The sequence below is a fragment of the Canis lupus genome, chromosome 3, assembly GCF_011100685.1.
Source record: "Canis lupus familiaris isolate Mischka breed German Shepherd chromosome 3, alternate assembly UU_Cfam_GSD_1.0, whole genome shotgun sequence".
NCBI lineage: Eukaryota > Metazoa > Chordata > Mammalia > Carnivora > Canidae > Canis > Canis lupus.
Genome location: NC_049224.1, coordinates 55,048,491 through 55,068,273, shown reverse-complemented (window position 1 = coordinate 55,068,273; position 19,783 = coordinate 55,048,491). Strand labels below are relative to the sequence as shown.

Genomic DNA, 19,783 nt, shown 5'->3' with positions numbered 1-19,783 from the left:
TCGTGCCTGGAATTATACATGTCCTGGAAATAAAAGATCCTTTCTTGTTACTGCATTTTTAAGGTAATACTTCTGCTCGTGTCACCACCACTTGCAATTGCAATCATGTCTACATCATCTCAGATTTCTTTGGACCATTTGCCCAGAGCAGTTGTTCTGTTGGGTGTGGTTCTTGTGGGGGCCCCTGAGACCCTTTTAGAGGCTTAGTCAGGTCACAACTACTTTCATAATACTGAGACATTATTTGCCCTTTCACTCTTATTCCACGAACCTACAGAGCAGAGTTTAACCAGAGGCTACATGCATGTGAGGACATTCATAACTCTGACAACAGTATATGCTTGTATATTCTTGTGTTTAAAACCTGTCTCAGTTTTAATCTCCAACACTAAAAATACTGATATATAGATAGAGCTATCTATATATCTCTCACATAAAAAGCTCTTTGGAGGGGATCCCTGAGTGGCTCAGGGGTTTAGCTCCTGCCTTTGGCCCGGGGGGCGTGATCCCGGAGTCCCAAGATCGAGTCCCGCATCAGGCTCCCCGCATGGAGCCTGCTTCTCCCTCTGCCTGTGTCTCTGCCTCTCTCAAGAATAGATAAAATCTTAAGAAAAAAAAAAAAAAAAGATGTGGAGGACAGAAGTCTAGGCTGGAAACGAAGAAATCTCACCCCTAGTCCTGCCTCTGTCACTGACCGGCTCGGCGACCTTTCAGCCCGCCTCCTCTCACTATATGCCTTCAATTTAAACTGAACCGAGGTGGGGAGGGCCCAGATGGCTCTTCCTCCTCTGACACCGAATGACCTCCCCGGCGGATTCAGGAAGCTTAAAAATGACCAGCCGGCCGGGCATGTTTCCACATTAACGCAACAGGTGCCGCTGCCTCAAGCAGGAGCCACCGGTTCAGACCGTCCGATTCTTACCGGCCCTCGCGTCGCAGCCCTGGGCGACCCAGGCCACCACTTCTGTGAAAGTCACCTGCTGCATTATTCCTCCTTAAACCTCACGCTGAGCGGGTACTTCTCCTTTCCGCATATACCCCCCCCGCAGCTCCGTGAACCACCGCGCTTGTTTTTCTTCAAACGAAGTCAAGAAAGCTGAGCACCAAGAACGAGCCCCAGCACGTTGGTGACGCGGACCCCGCGACAGATACGCCGACCTCTCACCTCTACGCCGGCTCCCCGCCAAACTCCCCGAAACCCGACACACCAGCCAGTCTGCCTACTAGAGGGCCGATGTAGCCCGCCCGGCCGGTGGCCACAGAACCGCCTCACACTACGGTACAGACGCACCTAGCCCTCCCTCGTGGGGGCGCGGGGCAGCACCTTCTCTCTCCTTCCGGTGGGAAAGAGCCTTTTCCGGTTTCCGGGAGTGGAGAGGAAGTCCCTCCCCCCACGCGTCACCGTAACTCAGCGGGACGCGCTGACGTACCACGGATGCGCCCGCGGACGCGCGTGAGTGATGTGGTAGGTGGACAGGAGAGGCTCCTGAACGGGCCCCGGTCGCTACTGCTGGGTCTGCGGTGGGGAATGGGAGGGGGCTGAGCTGTACAGCGGGGCCTGGGAGAGCTGCTCGGAGACTCCCATCTCCTCAAGAACCCCGCCGTTCCTCCCTGAGCGTCCGTTCGAGGCCCTTCCCCAGCCAGCTGCCCCGTGTTTTACTTACTTTCCGACCTCAGTTTACCTGCGTGGCCGCCTACCTTGCATCGTGATGGTGACCACTTAGCATTGGCTGTCAGTCCGTCGTCTCATGGCCGGAGCTCATAAACGTCTGTGGATTCCTGCTGCTGCTTCCGGAAGCCCGCGTCAGGAACTGGGCTGGGGACACGGCGCTGTTGGGGTTGGGAAGATAAATTCCAAATTAAAATTGCCATTGTTTTAGTTCCCTAGGGCTGCCCTATCGAAGTATCACTAATTGGGTGGCTTAGAGCAGCGTGTTTGCTCTCTTACAGTTCTGGAACCCAGAAGTCCGAAATGAAGATGTCAGCAGGATCATGTTTCCCCTGAAATGCTGGGTAAAATGCTTCCTTGCCTTTTCCCAGTTCCTGGTGGTGACCAGCCATCCCAGGAGTTCTTTGGCTTGTTAACTGCATCGCTCAGATCTTTTTTTTTTTTTTAAAGATGTTATTTATTTATTCATGAGATACAGAGAAAGAGAGGCAGAGACACAGGCAGAGGGAGGAGCAGGTTCCACGCAGGGAGCCCGACGTGGGACTCGATCCCAGGTCTCCAGGATCAGGCCCTGGGCTGAAGGCAGGCGCCAAACCGCTGAGCCACTGGGGCTGCCCCATTGCTCGGATCTTTTAACTGTTCCAATACGATGTTTTTTCTGTGTTTCTGTCTCTGTTTCTTTATTTTTAAGATTTTTTTTGTGTGTGAGAGAGCGTGTTCACAAGAGTGGTGGGGGATGAGGGAGGAGCAGAGTAGGGTGAGGGGAAGAGAGAATCTCAAGCAGATGGCCTACTGAGTGTGGAGCCCAGTGCAGGGCTCCATTTCATAACCCTGAGATCCTGACCTGAGCCAAAATCAAGAGTTGAGTGTTGAATGAACTGAGCCACCCAGATGCCCAGTCTCTGTTTCTTTAAAAGGACAAAGTCCTCTTAGACAAAGGACCACCCTACTGTGGTATAACCTGGTCTTACCTAATTACATTTGCAATGACCATGTTTCCAGATCAAGTCACATTCTAAGGTTCTGGGAAGGACCTGAATTTGGGGGGGGGAGGGTGACACTGGCCAACCTCATGTAGCTGTCAGCCTTAAGAAGTTGGCAGGCTGGGCAGCCCCGGTGGCTCAGCGGTTTAGTGCCGCCTTCAGCCTGGGGTGTGATCCTGGAGACGCAGGATCGAGTCCCACGTCGGGCTCCCTGCATGGAGCCTGCTTCTCCCTCTGCCTGTGTCTCTGCCTCTCTCTCTCTCTGTGTCTGTCATGAATAAATAAATAAATAATGTTAAAAAAAAAAAAAGAAGTTGGCAGGCCATGGGGCACCTGGGTGGCTTGGTGGTTGAGCATCTGCCTGGGGCTCGGATTGCCATCCCAGGGTCCTGGGATCAAGTTCCACATCGGGCTCCTGCTTCTCCCTCTGCCTGTGTCTGGTTCTCTCTGTGTGTCTCTGGTGAATAAATAAATAACATCTTTTTAAAAGAAGGAGAAGGGGGATCCCTGGGTGGCTCAGCGGTTTAACACCTGCCTTCAGCTCAGGGTGTGGTCCTGGAGTCCCGGGATTGAGTCCCACATCGGGCTCCTTGTGTGGAGCCTGCTTCTCCCTCTGCCTGTGTCTCTGCCTCTCTCTCTCTCTCTCGTGTCTCTCATGAATAAATAAATAAAATCTTAAAAAGAAAGAAAGAAAAAAACAAGTTGGCAGTCCAAAAGCTGACAATAATTTGCTGTAGGACACATGAATTCAAACACTTCAATTGGATCCAAGAAGTTTTCGTGGACATGTGAGCTATTCCCTTGGTAAGTGGGTAGAATCTGGATGTATCATCATAGATGATACACAGCATTCCAGGCAAACAAACATCACAGACAAGAAAGCACAGGCTGAAATGTAAAATAAAACAGGAAAGCTCTTGAATACAAGCTGAAGAGTTTGGATTCTATTCTGTATGTAAAATAAGCAGTAAATCAAAGTGTTTTTGGCAGAGGAGCTGTGCTTTGAAGATTAATTAGCAACATGAGTCAAATATACTTTGTGTTACTTAGTCCATTTTAAGAAGTCTTAAGTCCTTTTCTCTGAGCATATCTTGCTATTTTTCATCCTGGTGTCTCTGCTCTTGCTGTCCCTTATTCCTGGAGCCCTGCCATCAAGGAGAGTTCTGCAACTCATTTTATAATGTTTGCATCCTGTGATGCTGAAACTGACAAAGATAGCACAAGAAGAAAAAGCTACCAAACTCTCATAAATACAAAGCCCTGTAATAAAGTACTAGTAAAGTCAATCGTGCCTTCCATCTAGAACAAAAAAGGTTTTATCCCAGAAATGATTTAACATTAGAAAGCCTGTTTCTATAAATCAGTTTTAGTAGTTTAAATCTATATGATCATTTCAATTGATAAAAGTGTTTTTTGAAAATATTCAATACCTCCTTTGAAAACACTTAACAGAATGAGAATAGACAAATAGCAACTTGATAAAAGGCACTTAAAAGAAATGATAGTGAATTTCGTACTTAATGATAAAACAGTAGAAACATTCCATTAAACTCAGGAAGAAATGGAATATTTACCTTCACTAATATTAAACACTGTGCTAGCATTTCTAGCCGGAACAATAAAAACAAGAATGGGACAAAAATGTTAGGAAAAGTGAAGGTACTATTTTTAGATGATGTGATTTTATTTCTAGAAAGTGGAAAAGAATGAAATTACAAATTACTAGAACTAATTAAGTGGTTCAGCAAGGTGGCCAAATAAATTACATACAGAAACTTAAGTTTTTCTTATATGCCAGTTATAAAGTAGGGGGGAAAAATAACCAAATATGAATGTACTGCACAAAAGAGGCTTTTTATGAGAAATAAGTATTATGAAAAGACATTAAGGATAAAGATAAATAAGTGGAGATTTTATGTTCTGGTATGGGAAATTCAGTGTTTTAAATATATCAGTGTATCATAAATTAAGAAACAGTCTTCATACAGTGCCTATTAAAATACTGATTGGGGGATCCCTGGGTGGCTCAGCAGTTCAGTGCCTGCCTTTGGCCCAGGGCGTGGTCCTGGAGTCCCGGGATCGAGTCCCGTGTCAGGCTCCCGGCATGGAGCCTGCTTCTCCCTCTGCCTGTGTCTCTGCCTCTCTCTCTCTCTCTCTCTATCATGAATAAGTAAATAAAATCTTTAAAAAAATACTGATAGGATCTCCAAGTAATTCTCTTTGGTCTAAGTATTGTATTCTTTTGATACATTCTTGGGTGCCATTTATTGGTATTTTATTTAGAATGTATCTCTTATTAGACTGATATATAGAGGAGGTTTTTCGGTACTGTATTAATCATATGTTGGTACTTAAAATTATGCTAGATCCCTTAAAATAACTTTAGGGAGCATTTCTTATTTTACTAATTGTCTGAAATAATTTAAGTGACTTTAGAATTATTTGCTCTTTTAAGGTCAACTAGAGAAATCATTTGTGAAACTCTGTTATATGATGCAGTATTATATGGTGGATTTTAAATGATGTGTCCACTCTCCTCTGTGATCACTTAAAAAGTCAACTCTTTTGTGGGGGATCAGCTATAGTTTATACTTTGCTTAGAAGTCATCCATTTTCAATAGGTTTTCCAAATTAGTTGTCCATTGTATTGTCTATGAATTATCTTGTGATTCTTTTATTTTTTAATTTTTATTTATTTATTCATGAGAGGCAGGCTCCATGCAGGGAGCCCGATGTGGGACTGGATCCGGGGACTCCAGAATCACGCCCTGGGCAGATGCTCAACCGCTCAACCGCTGAGCCCACCCAGGCGTCCCTCTTGTGATTCTTAAAATCTGATCTGCATGTCAGTTGTTTACTTTCTCATTCCTAACCTTACACATTTTTATTTTCTTTTTTTCTCAAATCAAGCTCATAGAGGATTTGTCTCTTTTGTTGAATGCTTCATAGAACCAACTTTGGAGTTTTTCTGCTCTTACTATTTTGTTTTCCAATTTGAGTTTTGATGATCATTCCTTTTCCTACTCTCTTTTGTTCTTTTCTAATTTCTTAATATTAATCTGAGAGCCTTTATTTTTTAAGTACTTTTTATTATTTTTTTTAAGATATTATTTATTTATTCATGAGAGAGAGAGAGAGAGAGGTAGAGACACAAGCAAAGGGAGAAGCAGGCTCCCTGCAGGGAGAGCGAGGTGGGATTCAATCCCGGGTCTCCAGGATCAGGCCCTGGACTAAAGGTGGCGCTAGACTGCTGAGCCGCCTGGGCTGCCCAGATGCTTTTATTTTTAATCTTTCATTTTTGATGAAGACATTTTAAGGCAGTAATTTGCCTCTGAATACAACTTGTGTTTGTGTTACATAGCTTTTGGTATAAAGTGTTCTCTTTTTCATTGCTTTCTACGTATGTTGTCATTTTGTCATTTTTTCTCTTTGATCTAAGAGTTTCCAGGATCAGATATAATTTTTTAAAATAGTTATGTTTTTCAATTATTTTCTTTGCTCAGTTTTTTTTTAGAGATGTATTGACATTCATCACTCTTGTAAGTTCAAGTGCACAGCTTTTTTTTTTAAATTTTTTATTTATGATAGCCACAGAGAGAGAGAGAGAGAGAGAGAGAGGCAGAGACATGGGCAGAGGGAGAAGCAGGCTCCATGCACCGGGAGCCCGACGTGGGATTCGATCCCGGGTCTCCAGGATCGTGCCCTGGGTCAAAGGCAGGCGCCAAACTGCTGCGCCACCCAGGGATCCCTCAAGTGCACAGCTTGATGGTAATCATGTTTGTATTATTTTCCAGTTTTATCATTAGACAGAATTAGCCTCTGTAGTTTTTAACCAGGCATTACTTCTTTGGCCAGTACATAATCAATCATTACAGGTATCAAAATATGTGTATTTTCCACTTGGAATTAAAAAGTTCTATGCCTCTGTTCCATCAAGTTTACTGGTTTTAGTGTTCAAGTTTATTGATTTTAGAGTTCAATTGTCTGATATATTTCCTAGATCAGTTTAATTCTAGAAGAGATGTGATTAAAATTTCCAACTTAAATGTATTTTTAAACAAGTTTTTCTTGCATTTCTAAAAGATTTCCTTTATGTATTCAACTGCTACATCAGTGGTCCACCCAAGACTATGCCCTGTGTTCTTTGCAAGTTCCTTTTTATCCTGTTTAATGCTAACTTATGTCTGACCAATATCCCCTTATCTGATGTTAAGGATACCATTCCTTATTTTGTTTACGTCTGTCTGGTTTCTCATAGCCTCCATCTTATCTGTTATATTACTTTAAGTTTCATTTCTAGTAAAAGAAAAAAATATAGATCTAATGAGTGAGCAATCTGGGTTTAGTTTTTCACCTGGAAAGTTTAGCAGTAATGATGCAGAAGCCAGGTGATACGCTGAGGAGACTTGCAGATGCATGGAGGCCTAGAGCTTGGATAGTTCTATGTTGCAAAAAAGAAAGAAAAACAAAAACAAAAAAACTTTCATATGATGTTAAACAGTTCACAATACTGTGATCACTATTGTCAAATATCATTAATTTTATTCTGAGAAATCAGAAGCAGATCTGCAAGAAGTCATGGATTAGATTTTGCATTAGCGAAGATTATTTTCTTTATATAAGTATTTCAGGTGTCCTATGAATGGTTCTGAGGTGACTAAAACCCAGGCCCACTATCTCCTTGCTTTCCTTTTTTTCCTGCCAGAAATCAGCCTGCCTCCTCACATCCTGCCTCTGTGCTGCCCGCCTAGCTCTGAGTTGTCAGAAGCTAATGTGGTCAGAGGTCCTGCCAAGGCTCTTGCAGTGGAGGGGAGAAAGGTATTCTTTTTACTCGCAGCCAGTAGGTCAGAGGGTGAACACAGGAAAGCTTGAGAACAGGAAGCAAAACATCTCCATTCCTATTAGTTGCTGGGTTCTCCCAACAATAGCCAGTTGGAAGAGGGGTTTCCAGGACCAAAAGTACATGGGCCCTGTTCACAGTTTCCCACTGAAGAGGCGCCAGGTTAGGAGCAGTGCTGCTTACCTCACATCCCCAGCTTTTCTCCTTCCACTTCCCTGCCTCCTTCCCTAATCAGATGGTCAGATTTGGTTCCTGTGGTACATCTCCCTTTTTTCCTCCTCTATAACTGATAGACTTTGGGATTGTGAGAGATGCCTTGGGATCAAGGTTGGAAGACTTGCTTTATAGATAGCAGAGCAGAAACCCAGAAATACTTCTCTCATTACTCTGTGAGCTTTGTGGAAAGTGTCCCTGTAATTTGTTCCATATAAATTTTAATCCGTGGTCAGATCTGATTTCTCTCGGTGCTAAGTTGAATCTAAGAACAAGAGTGACACCTGAATGAGTAAAGGTTTCCCTTGTGAGGAATACTGGGAACAACACCTGGATGCTTGGTGTGTGAAGATGTTTTTTAAATGAATTTGTGGCACTTGTGCAAACATAGGGGCATTGGAGACGAGAGAAAGGAGACCCAGTTTGACAGGAGGTGCTTGCTGCCAGTGCTTTGGAAGAACACTCCAGCAAGTCACCTGAATGCTGTGTCCTGTGTTGCAGTGATGTTGAAGAATGTGATTCCCTACAAGTGCCTCCTTGGCTCTCATCTAACCGCGAGAGGCAGCCTCTGCATCCCCTGGGTTTTCAGTAGAACACCTGCTATCTACCTTTCTTCAACACGTACCCTTCCTCCACCCTATCAGAGGGAAGAAGTGGTCTTCCATGCAAGGCTCCTTTTCCTTCTGTGCCCAGATGCCGCATCTCTCTCTCTCATCCTCATTGCTTCCTCACCTAATACACATTTTCTTGTTTTGTCTTCTGAGCCCCATCCAAAGAATACTTATCTCTAGATTTCTTTTAGGCGTTTGAATTGATTAATCCCTCCTTTAAAAAAAACTTTATTGGGATATAATTAATATACTGTACAGCTTACCCACTTAAAAGTGTATGATTCAGTGGTTTTCAGCATATTCACAGATATGTACAACCATTACCACTGTCAGGTGTAGAACCTTTTCATCTCCACAAAAAGAAGCTCCATGTCCTTTACCTGTCATCCCCATTCCTCACAACCAAAGCAACTGCTGATCAGAATATTTTGTAGACAAAGGATTCTGTTGCTAGAGATTTGCATCTTCTGGACACTTCATGTAAATTGAGCGCTATATCAAAAAAATAAAAAAAATAAATTGAGCGCTATGTGTGTTCTTGTGTCACTGGCTTCTGAGGACAATTTTTTCGGGGTTCATTCATGTAGTAACATCTATGAGTGCTTCATTCCTTTTTATGGCCAAATGATACTCCATTATATAGATATATCTATCAGCTGATAGGCATTCGAGTCCTTTCTACCCTTTGGCTATTGTGAATAGTGCTGCTATGAACTTTACAAGTTTTCGTTCAGATGCCTGTTTCAGACCTTTTGGGATAATACCTAGGAGTGATACTGATAGGGCATGTAGTAGTTGTATGTTTAATATTAAATGTTAGCTTAAATATTTTAATATTTAGTTTAGTATTTAATATTTATGTGTTTAATATTTGGAGGGACCACCCAACTGTCTTCATAGCAGCAGCACCACATTAGCTTCCCCCAGCATGCACTGAGATCCACTTTCTAGTACCAAATTCCCAGTGGTCAGTAAGGCCTTTCAGTCTGAAGGCTCTTGCCCTCCAACTGTGAGAAATTCTCTAGTTTCCTCACTTTTATTATTTATGTTCTTCCTGGAATTTCTGTTAATTCAAAGTTGAACTTTCTGATTGATTTTTCTGTCCCTTGTCTATTTTTCCATTTGTGTGTTCAGCTATTTAGTTGAAGATTGCTTCAGTTTTGATCTCCATGCCCTTCCATCAACTTAATTTCAGCCCTACTCTTAACTTTCAGGAGTTGTTCCTTGTTACTCTTTTAGAGCATCCTGTTATTGGCTTAAGAGTGAAATTTCTTCAATGTCTGCATTTTCTCATGTTCCCTGGATTCTTTTTTTCACAGTATAGTTTCTTGTTTATTTATTTATTTTTTAATCTTTCTACTGGAAGATGTTATTTCTATCTTTTCATCCTATAAACTTCCTCAAATGTCTGCGGGTCTTGATTGTTCATTTTTAAGAATGAGGTACTAAATGGATTATCATGTCTCTGTACTTAGGTGACACTTATCATCTGCTAAGATGATAGGGCAGGAGTGCTGACATTTTGCCCTAAGTAGCAGAATGCAGGGTATTTTCTATGGAGCCATTAAATTTATATACAGAATAACATTTCAGTGTTTTCTGTGTGTATGTGTTATTGGGAAGCTCTGGGTGTTATCCTGTTCCTCCTCCCACCCTGGGGGTAGATCTTGGCTGTGAAGTGCTCTGTGTGCTGGATTAGAATGAGGGACACCTCTTTCATGTGTGGTTTCTTGGCTCTGCCTCTTATCCCTGCACCCTGAGGTTCCTGGTTCTAGACTTTTCTAGCAATATGTAGAGTACATTGGTTTTTTCCTTGGCTTTATCTCTCACCCTCCCCAGTTTCTACTACTTCCCCTTAGCTCTTCATTCCTCATCAGCTTCCTGTCTTGGTGAGTGGTTTTGAAATCTCTGATCCACTGATGGTCCTTTTTTCCATTCTCTTGTCTTGATCTTTATGTCTCCTTTTGTCTCTTAAGTGTTGTTTTAATGAAATGTTAGGAAGGTGAGATAAGTCAGTGTGTTCAGTCTTCCAAATAATTCTATATCATTACTTTCTTTTTTTTTTTTTTTAAGTGTTTTATTTATTTAAGTAATCTCTACACCCAGCATGGGGCTCAAACTCATGACCCCAAGGTCAGGAGTCACATGCTCTACCAACTGAGCCAGCCAGGCAACCCTGCTTTCTGATTTTCACCATTAAAAACAACTAAAAGTCCATCAAGAGTTGATTAAATTATGCTCTGTTCATACAACAAAGTACTAGGCATTCATTAAAAGTGAATGAACCTATTTTGGCATCAATAATTTGCCAAGATGAGTATGTCTTTAAAAATTTACAAAGCATTGAGTTATAAAAATATAAACTAGATTCATACATGTGACTGAGGAAAGAACCCAATTATAACAGTGGTTAAATCTGAGAGGTAATATCCAGAGTTCTTTCTTTCAGTTTCTTTAAACATCTCTAGATCTTCTGAACTTTTTAAAAATAAGCATGTTTTTAGTAACCAGAATATATGTAAATTTATTTGTGAAATACTATCATGACTATCCTTGTACATAAACAAGCTTTTGTGTGCAGCTTGGCTTTTTCAAGTATCCACATTTATTTGATGAAGAGAACATCATTTGAAACTTTAAATATTTTCAAATTTACTCTCCAGAAGGAATGCAGACATATATTCACCAGCAGTATTTGACCATGCTGGTTCCCTAGGCTCTCGCTGGAGCCAGGGAATGAGATCATTATGCAGTTCCTGCTTGGCCAGTTTGATGGTCATTGCTTCCAGTTGCCTTCTGCAAGAGATATCTCATCTGATTGGCACCCAGAGAGTCACCCCTTTCAAACTGGTGTTTGTATATTCTCCAAAGTTGTACTTTTCTCTTAACTTTTTCTATTGTCAGCATTTTTTTTTCTGTCTGATTTATTTTCTTATGAGTAATTATCAAAATAGTCACTTTGATATTTGGAGCTCTTCTCTACCCAGTTCAAAAAGTGTGATAACTAAAATAGTAAATTCCTGAGCTCAGTTCCTCAGATCTCAAAATGATTTTTCCTCTAATTAAGGCAGTATAGGGAGAGAATTAGGAGTTTGAGCTTTATAGTTAAGCTGCCTGAGCTAAAAATCTTAGCTTTACAACAGCTTACCTGCTGTAACCCTCGTCTAGTTAATGAGCTGGAGCCAGTTCCCTCACCTAAATAATAGGCGAACCTTTCTATACAAGCATGTGACATAGTGCTGGCACATAATAGACTCTTGAATTACGTTTATTCTATCATTACTATCATAAGACGGGACACTCCTGAGTAGGTACAATGGATTGAAATGTGCACTCTACCCCAGAAAATGTATGTTTAAAAAGAATTTTTTGTTTTAGTATAGTTAACAATGCTACATTGCCCTCAGGTATACCATATGGTGATTCACTTCCTCTATAAAAAAGTTATATGCTGCAAAAAAAAAAAAAAGTTATATTTTAAGCCCTACCTCTGAACATGATGGTATTTAGAGATGGGATCTTTGGGAGATGTTTAGGTTTAAATGAGGTCAGGAGAGCAGGGACCTTATGATGGGATTAGTGCCTTTATAGGAAGAGACAGCAGAGCTCTCTTCCCATCTTGCTCCTCAGCAAAAAGGCAGCTGTCTACAAGCCAGAAAGAAAGCCTTTAGCAAAATTCAACTATGCTGGCACTCTGATCTTAAGACTTAAATTCTCCAGAACTGTGAGAATTAAACAGTCTGTTGTTTAAGCCAACAGTTCACTGGTATTTTATTATAGCACCCTGAGCTGATTAAAACATATAGTTTTGTTATTGTGGAGCATAGGGCCTGTAGTCCTAGGTGAGAAATAAGGGGAGCAATGATGATAGACCATGAGATGAGTTTGGGATGCAGGTAGAAGTAAGAATACATAGTACGGACATCCATGCTTTTCTTGCATCTGTTTAACGTCTAGACTGTTTATCATCAGAAAACAACAGTGAACTGGTAATTCTTTTCCCAAGCAACAAGATCTTGATTTGTCTCAGTTTGAAGGCTAATTTTGTGGAAGATTATGGAATGACGTTTCTGTATAAGTCTTTGTGTCATCTGACTATAAAATGCATAATAAAATGCAGATTGTGTTCTGCAGCTTTCCTTCAACATGGCATTTGTTAGGTAGGGATTCTGTTCATGGGTGTGAACGCTGGAACCTGTATCTGTTAAGAAAAAGTTGAGTTCAAAATGACTCTTTTTTTTTTTTTGACTCATTTTTTTAAATGGAATTCTGAGTCTTTTGTCTTCAATATAATCATAATACAAATTTTTCTTTCCCAAAGTCCCACTGATTCTTAGAGTTTTCTTTTTGTGGGGAAAAAAAAAAACGCTCTTGTTGTTACTAAATCGGTATTAGGGTATTGTGAAAAAAATTAAAATGTTTCAATCCACAACTTCATTAGATTAATACCAACTATTTTAAGGCTTATTTGTTTATTCTGTATGTGAACAATTTTGTACACGTGTTTATTCCCTTAATATTATTTCAGTGACTCAGTATTGTTATTTGTTTAAAATATCCCCATTATCTCTGAAAGGGTGCTGGTTTTACGCACTGTGTGGCCAGTGGGTGCCACTCTGACCACTCAAATCAGGGCCCCAGAGGATACGGTTTGTCCAACCGAAGGACCAGCCTTCATTTTTAGGCTAATAAATTCAAGGTTTACAATATTTACAGGAGATTTTGATAAATTGATTTTAATTAAACAATTTAGCGGGATCCCTGGGTGGCGCAGTGGTTTGGCACCTGCCTTTGGCCCAGGGCGCGATCCTGGAGACCCGGGATCAAATCCCACGTCGGGCTCCCGGTGCATGGAGCCTGCTTCTCCTTCTGCCTGTGTCTCTGCCTCTCTCTCTCTCTGTGTGTGTGACTATCATACATAAATAAAAAAATTAAAAAAAACAATTTAGCAAGAAAAGCATGAAATTCTAGAATATAAATGTAAATAGAAGAGAGGAGATTTGGAATTGACATTTGGTATGTAAGGATTCTTTATTAAAGTCATTTTCCTCTGGAAGGAATGTTTGTTCTGAAAAGTCATTTTCTTCTGGAAGGAAAGTCTGCCTGGAACTTTGGGTAACTAGATGATCATTTACTTATAACAAGGAGGGAAAACTGCAACATACAAACACACTTGTTCTGAAGGCTCTTGATCAGAGACTCTTGAGGTCCCCTTCCCCTGCTACCTGAGATGTTCACCAGGATTCTTCTTCTACCTCCTGGGCTGATTGTTTCTCCCACAGTGGTAATAAGCTGGGAACCTGTTGGCAGATAAACCAAAGTAAAGAAAACCATAGCCTGGAATTTTTACAAATGAGGACTTAGCAGGCATGGGATCCTTCTACCCAAGAGTATCTCCGAGAGCCTGCAGACTGAGAGGGGAAAGTGGAGATTGGAAATAGAACTAACATTAAAGGGATTTACTGAAGGATAAGACAGAGGACAGGATGGGTTCATCCTGTGGCTCTCCTCAGCCCTGCATGCAAGTGATGGAATTAGCTGCCACCATCACTAAACAAAAACTAAACTGGAAACAGATGCTAGAAAACTGTTCCTGCTTTAGAAAGGCACTTATTTTCAGTGTAGGAAAGCCCTTCATACTTGGGCGTTAGGAAGGGTCCTCCTTCCTACCCTCTGCCTGTGTTCCCAAAAGTGAAGTCTCACTTGACATGCCCTCTGTGTTTTAGAGGTTCATGTTGTCCCTCCCATTCCACAAAGGCCAGCTGGAGAATTCGGACTCCCAGGCCCAGAGGAAACTCAGCCAGGCACCCAGAAGCCAGGTCTTCTGTTTTTATGTAAATTATATTCAATGTTCAACCAAGACTTATTACATATAAAGAAAGCCAACAGCAGTTAAGAAAAAGCCCTTACTGGGATCCCTGGGTGGTGCAGTGGTTTAGCGCCTGCTTTTGGCCCAGGGCGCTATCCTGGAGACCCGGGATTGAATCCCACGTCGGGCTCCCAGTACATGGAGCCTGCTTCTCCCTCTGCCTGTGTCTCCGCCTCTCTCTCTCTCTCTCTCTCTCTCTCTGTGTGTGTGTGTGACTATCATAAATAATAAAAAAGAAAAGAAAAGAAAAGAAAAGGCCCTTACTGATCAAGCCACTGGCCTAAGAGGGTAACTAAAAAACTTTAATTAGTGTCTATGGAAAGATTTGAAGCTCCTGCATCATAAATCAAGAATAGGCTACCAGGGAAAATGAATAATGAGAATGAAAGAGCTTTTAGAAATTAAAATGATTGTTAAAATAAAAGTGTAATCTTACTGGAATAAAAAATACATTTTCCCTAAAAAGATAATTAGAAAAAAGATACAATAACAGCTAAAATTACTTATGAAAATTTCTCATTCAATGACCTTTGAGATGCTCCTGTTATTGTGGAGTTCTGTGAAGCAGTTCTTTAAAATCCTCCCCCTTTATTTTGAAACATGTAAAAAACCTCCAGAGAAGTTGAAAGAATTAAACAATGAACATCCATATATCCTTCATCTCAATTAACCAGTTATTGATATTTTGCCACATTTTTAGTATCTTTCCTACTTAGCCATTTTTGTTTCCTTCCAAATTTCTGAAAAGTAAGTCATAGCCACCAAGATCTGTAAAATTTTGATCCAAATTTTATGGTTGAGATGATTTTGAGTTGGGCAAGACTTTTTTTTCTTCAAAATCAATTATTTAGGGATCCCTGGGTGGCTCAGCAGTTGAGCATCTGCCTTTGGCCCAGGGCGTGATCCTGGGGTCCTGGGATCGAGTCCCACATCCGGCTCCCTGCATGGAGCCTGCTTCTCCCTCTGCCTGTGTCTCTGCCTCTCTCTCTTTGTGTGTCTCTCATGAATAAATAAAATCTTAAAAAAATCAATTATTTGCATGCAAGTACTTTTTTTTAAGTACTTGTTTTTAAAATATGTTTTTGAACATGGACTTTTCATAATTGTTATTATGTAGCCTTAAAAGTTCATGGGCTTGATCATAAAAGTAAACAAAAGAAGAAAAAAATATTAGTCCAGAAAAAAAACTAAATACCTGAAAGAATTTAAGAAGGAAATAATCAGGAAAAATGGAGGAAAAGAAATAATGAAAGAATGATAGTTCAGGTAACACAGAGATATGTCTTTTTAGTGAAAACTAAGTAAAAATAAATTTAAACAGTGTCTGTCTCTCTCACACATACACACTACAAACCTTTGGGAGATTTTTGATTACTAAAGATAATAGCCTAAAAGCTTCCGGAGAAGGAAAACAGAAAAAAACCTAAGAAAGAATGAGAATTAGACTGTCTTTAGCAAGAATGTATGTTAGAAGATACTGAAGCAGACCTTTAAAGGTCTGAATAGAAAGGGTTCTGAATATGGAATTCTGTACCCAAACAAATAGAAAATGGAAATAGATATTTCATTATGTAAGAATTCACTTTTGTTTCACATCTACATTTTTATGAAATTACTTAGTATACTTTGGAGAGAATAAAACATCTCTCCAAAGTGACAGGAGAATCCAATGGAAAAAAAAAAAAAACAACCCTAGAATGTTAGCAGAAGCCTGAAAAATAATGGGTCTGCATTAGAACAGGCTGTTAAAGGATCAGAAGAATTCATTGAAACAAAAAGCAGATTCCTGTTAAACATATAATTAAGAGGCTGGATGATCATCACCAAAAGAGGCATAGGTGTATGCTTCATTTTGTCAAATAAAAGAGGTTATTGGAAATGCCAGGGAGGGATGCCTGGGTGGCTCAGTGGTTGAGCGTCTGCCTTCGGCTCAGGGAGTGATCCAGGGATTGTGTCCCAAATCAGGCTCCTTGCAGGAGCCTGCTTCTCCCTCTGCCTGCGCCTCTGCCTCTTCTGTGTGTCTCTCATGAATAAATAAATAAAATCTTTAAAAAAAGAGAGAGAAAGAAATGCCAGGGAAGAGGAAGTTCTATAAGAACATGGTAGTCCAGATACAAAAACTAAAATGTAACACTGTAAGCAATTACTAGAGTGTGAAAGGATTTGATCAGTACAAATCTGGTGATAGGATTACATTTCTTACTCTTTGGATTTAATCTTAGTCCTTGGTCCTGCAGTGAATGATATTTATAGAAATATAATCTCATAAGTACTATATATTCATTTGGAAATTTTAGAATCTATATTTAAAATACAGAAAACAATGACTAAACTGTGTAAAGCTCAAAGTTATGTAACCAATTAGGATAAAAGAGGTGCACAAAAGTTGGGAGATAATTTCCTCATATAAAAGTCAATAGATGTATCTACTATGGTATCAAACTGAAGTATTGACAGGAGAAATAAAAACAATGTAAAATATGTACAAAGTCCACCAAAGCCTTTGGTGGACTCACTCAGTTGAAGATGTGTGAATCCAGGGGGACCAAGGCAGCTAGAGTTTACAGGACAGTGTACCATAGAGGAGAGAGCTGGATAGGTCATTGTGGAGATTGGGTCCACATGAAGTATTCACCAGAGTACTGATGATCAGCTTGTGTGTGAGGAAACCTGATGCCAGTAAAAGAACCACCTGAAAGAATTTTACTGCAGCGCTCACAACCAAAAGTAATGCCCATTCCTACCACCAAGACTGGAAGAACTAATTCATTAGGCACTGGGGAGAGTACTAAAAGTCTTGCTTCATTAGTGGGGAATAATTATCTCTAGCCTAAATACAGTTCTAGTTACACCAAACAAATCTTAAGACCAGAAAGGACCAGTTTCCAAATAACTACATCTTAGATCTACATCAAAGCTCCAAAAATTTTGTAGGGATACAAACATATCCAGTAGTAAATGTAAAATTCACAATGTCTAGCATCTACTCAATGATTACTGGGCATGCAAAAACGAAAAATAATCTAATCCAAGTGGAGTGAATAATCTTTGAAACTAACCCAGAACAAAGATATTAGAATTAGCAGAGAAGGACATTAAAAGTTATTAGAACAGTATGCTATAGATTGAAAAAGTAGAGAAACGGAAGACCTACAATCCCAATTTAAATTTTTGAGATGAAAAATACAGCACCTGAAATTTGAAGCTGGGTTGGATCCATGGCAGATGAGACATTGGAGAAGACTAGTGAATTTGAAACATAGTCATAGAAATTATCCAACATGAAACAGGGAAATTTGTTTTCAGGGCAGCCCTGGTGGCTCAGTGGTTTAACGCTGCCTTCATCCCAGGGTGTGATCCTGGAGACCTGGGATTGAGTCCCACGTCGGGCTCCCTGCGTGGAGCCTGCTTCTCCCTCTGCCTGTGTCTCTGCCTCTATCTCTCTCTCTGTGTCTCTCATGAATAAATAAATAAAATCTTTTAAAAAAAGAAATTTGTTTTTAAATGAACAGAGTATCAGTATGCTATCAGATAATTTACAAGTGGCCTAATACACTTGTAATGTGAATCCCTAAAAGAGAAGAGGGGAGGATATACTTGAAGAAATAATGATCAAAATTTTCCCAAATGGTTGAATACTATAAATCTACAGATTGAAGCTCAGTGTACACCCAAGAACAGGAAATATGAAAAAAATATACCAAGTACATCATAATCAAAATTTTTAAAACCAGTAAAAAAATCTAAAAGCAATTGGATTGGGGGGAGGAGCTATGGTAGAAGGAGATATTACATACAGAAGAACAAAAGTAGAGATGATGGCAGATAACCTGGTGGAAACAATGCACGTAAGAAATATTGGACTTTAGGGACCCCTGTGTAGCTCAATGGTTGAGTGCCTTTGGCTCAGGGCGTGATCCTGGGGTCCCAGGATTGAGTCCCACATCGGTTTCCCTGCAGGGAGCCTGCTTCTCCCTCTGCCTGTGTCTCTGTCTTTCTCTCTGTGTCTCTCATGAATAAATAAAATCTTTTTTTTAATAAATAAAATCTTAAAAAAAAAGAAATATTGGACTTTAAACAAAAAAATCTGTCAAGCTAGAATTCTATACTAATTCTGTACCTTATTTCAAAAACCAAAGGTGAAATAAAGAGTTTTTCAGACATACTAAAGCTGAAAATTCATCAGCAGCATCCCCTCCCTACAAGAAATATTAAAGGAACTCACTCAGGCACAAAGAAAATAGCACCAAGTGGAAACCTAGATCTACTGGAGAAATGAAGAGCACCAGCAGTGACAACTACATGTGCATTTTGTCCTCAAAACAACCTGTCATTTTTTAAGAAAGAGCAAGGCTGTTCTTATGACACTACAAAACTGAGTGAGTTGTGATTTTTCCTGATTTTTGCTTGGAATAGATATGGATCATTGCATCCTGTGGTATCATATCCTTAATTGAGCAAAAACGTCTAGAAAGTCATTTCTGTGACTTTAGCCACCAGTTTATTCATGATACCCCTTTATGAACCCAGAGAATAAATAGTGGTGGGAGGCACACGTTTTTCATTGTTTTAGCTAACTTGTTTCTGTGATTATGAAATGGACACATGGTTTCTTCAAGATACAAATTTTAAAATACTGGTTCATCAATGTTTCTGGGACCATCAGTCTGTTCTGTTAGTCATTTTGTCTGATCTTGCACCAGTGCCACCCTGTCTTAATTACTCTAGCTTTATTGTAAAACCTGATATCTGGGAAGATAAGTCTGCCCTCCTTATTCTTCAAGACTGTCTTAGCTGCTCTTGGCTGGTTCTCCTCTATACATGTTTTAGAGTATGACAGTTTCCACAAAGTAAAGGTGAATTTGTGAGTTGTATAATTCTCAGGTAGGGTTAAAGGCAAAAATGTATGCTTAAACTACTTCTTAGGTGCAAATAGTGTATGTGTACTATAAGCTTCTTTATCTTAAGTTTGTCTTTTTCAGGATTTTCACAGGGTTCTCAATTTCAGGTTCACAAATGGTTTTTCTGATTAGACTTTAGTTTGGGTCATTTCTCACCTATATGTGTCTTCATTGTATGTTTTTTTTTTTAAAGACTCTGTGAGTCTTTTTTTTTTTTAAGATTTATTTATTTATGATAGGCAGAGACACAGGAGGAGGGAGAAGCAGGAGAAGCATGCCGGGAGCCCAAAGCGGAACTGGATCCCAGGACTCCAGGATTGCACCCTGGGCCAAAGGCAGGCGCCAAACTGCCGAGCCACCCAGGGATCCCTTCATTGTATGTTTGAGGGATATTTTTCACTCTGATTGTTGTGACAGTTTGCCTCCGTTCTTAATCTCAAAAATCTGAAATATAAATGTAGCCCCAAACACCTTGGATCGTGATGGCGTGGCCCAGTTATATAATGCTTTGAATCACCCAGAGTGTAACCCATGCATGCTCAGGTAAGTCCCAGCTGTGTCCTGTAGAGAATGTCTCCAGTGAAAAGGTGGTCAGAGTCTGTTATAGCAGCAGGTCATGGTGAGTGTCCTCTGGGGTTTGCAGTGGATCATGCTGCTCTCATTGTCCCCCCACCTCCAGTAGATTGGCCAGTGAAGC

At 40.4% G+C, this 19,783-nt stretch overlaps 2 protein-coding genes and 1 long non-coding RNA gene across 12 annotated transcripts in view; 2 read left to right on the top strand and 1 right to left on the bottom strand.

Annotated features, from left to right (window-relative positions):
• WHAMM (WASP homolog associated with actin, golgi membranes and microtubules) overlaps positions 1-1,414 on the bottom strand; it is a 69,034-nt gene extending 67,620 nt beyond the window's left edge. The window contains exon 1 of one of the 3 annotated variants that reach the window (XM_038532942.1): positions 1,292-1,414. The gene's annotated coding sequence lies outside the window, so the exon portion shown is untranslated. Of the gene's footprint in view, positions 1-922; positions 1,142-1,165 lie in introns of those variants that run through there. The other 2 variants (XM_038532943.1, XM_038532944.1) reach the window with 2 other exon arrangements.
• Positions 843-19,783, top strand: part of LOC106558622 — a 32,486-nt gene continuing 13,545 nt past the window's right edge. For 2 of the 8 annotated variants that reach the window (XM_038532954.1, XM_038532948.1), the window contains exons 1-2: positions 843-1,465; positions 1,951-2,013. In XM_038532954.1, the coding sequence (XP_038388882.1) occupies positions 2,007-2,013 (7 nt within the window). In that variant the 5' untranslated portion in view covers positions 843-1,465; positions 1,951-2,006. The other 6 variants (XM_038532951.1, XM_038532950.1, XM_038532947.1 and 3 more) reach the window with 6 other exon arrangements.
• Positions 6,366-13,066, top strand: LOC119871213. Its single transcript, XR_005357092.1, has 3 exons — positions 6,366-6,420; positions 7,358-7,470; positions 8,207-13,066. It is a non-coding gene; the product is annotated as an uncharacterized LOC119871213 (long non-coding RNA).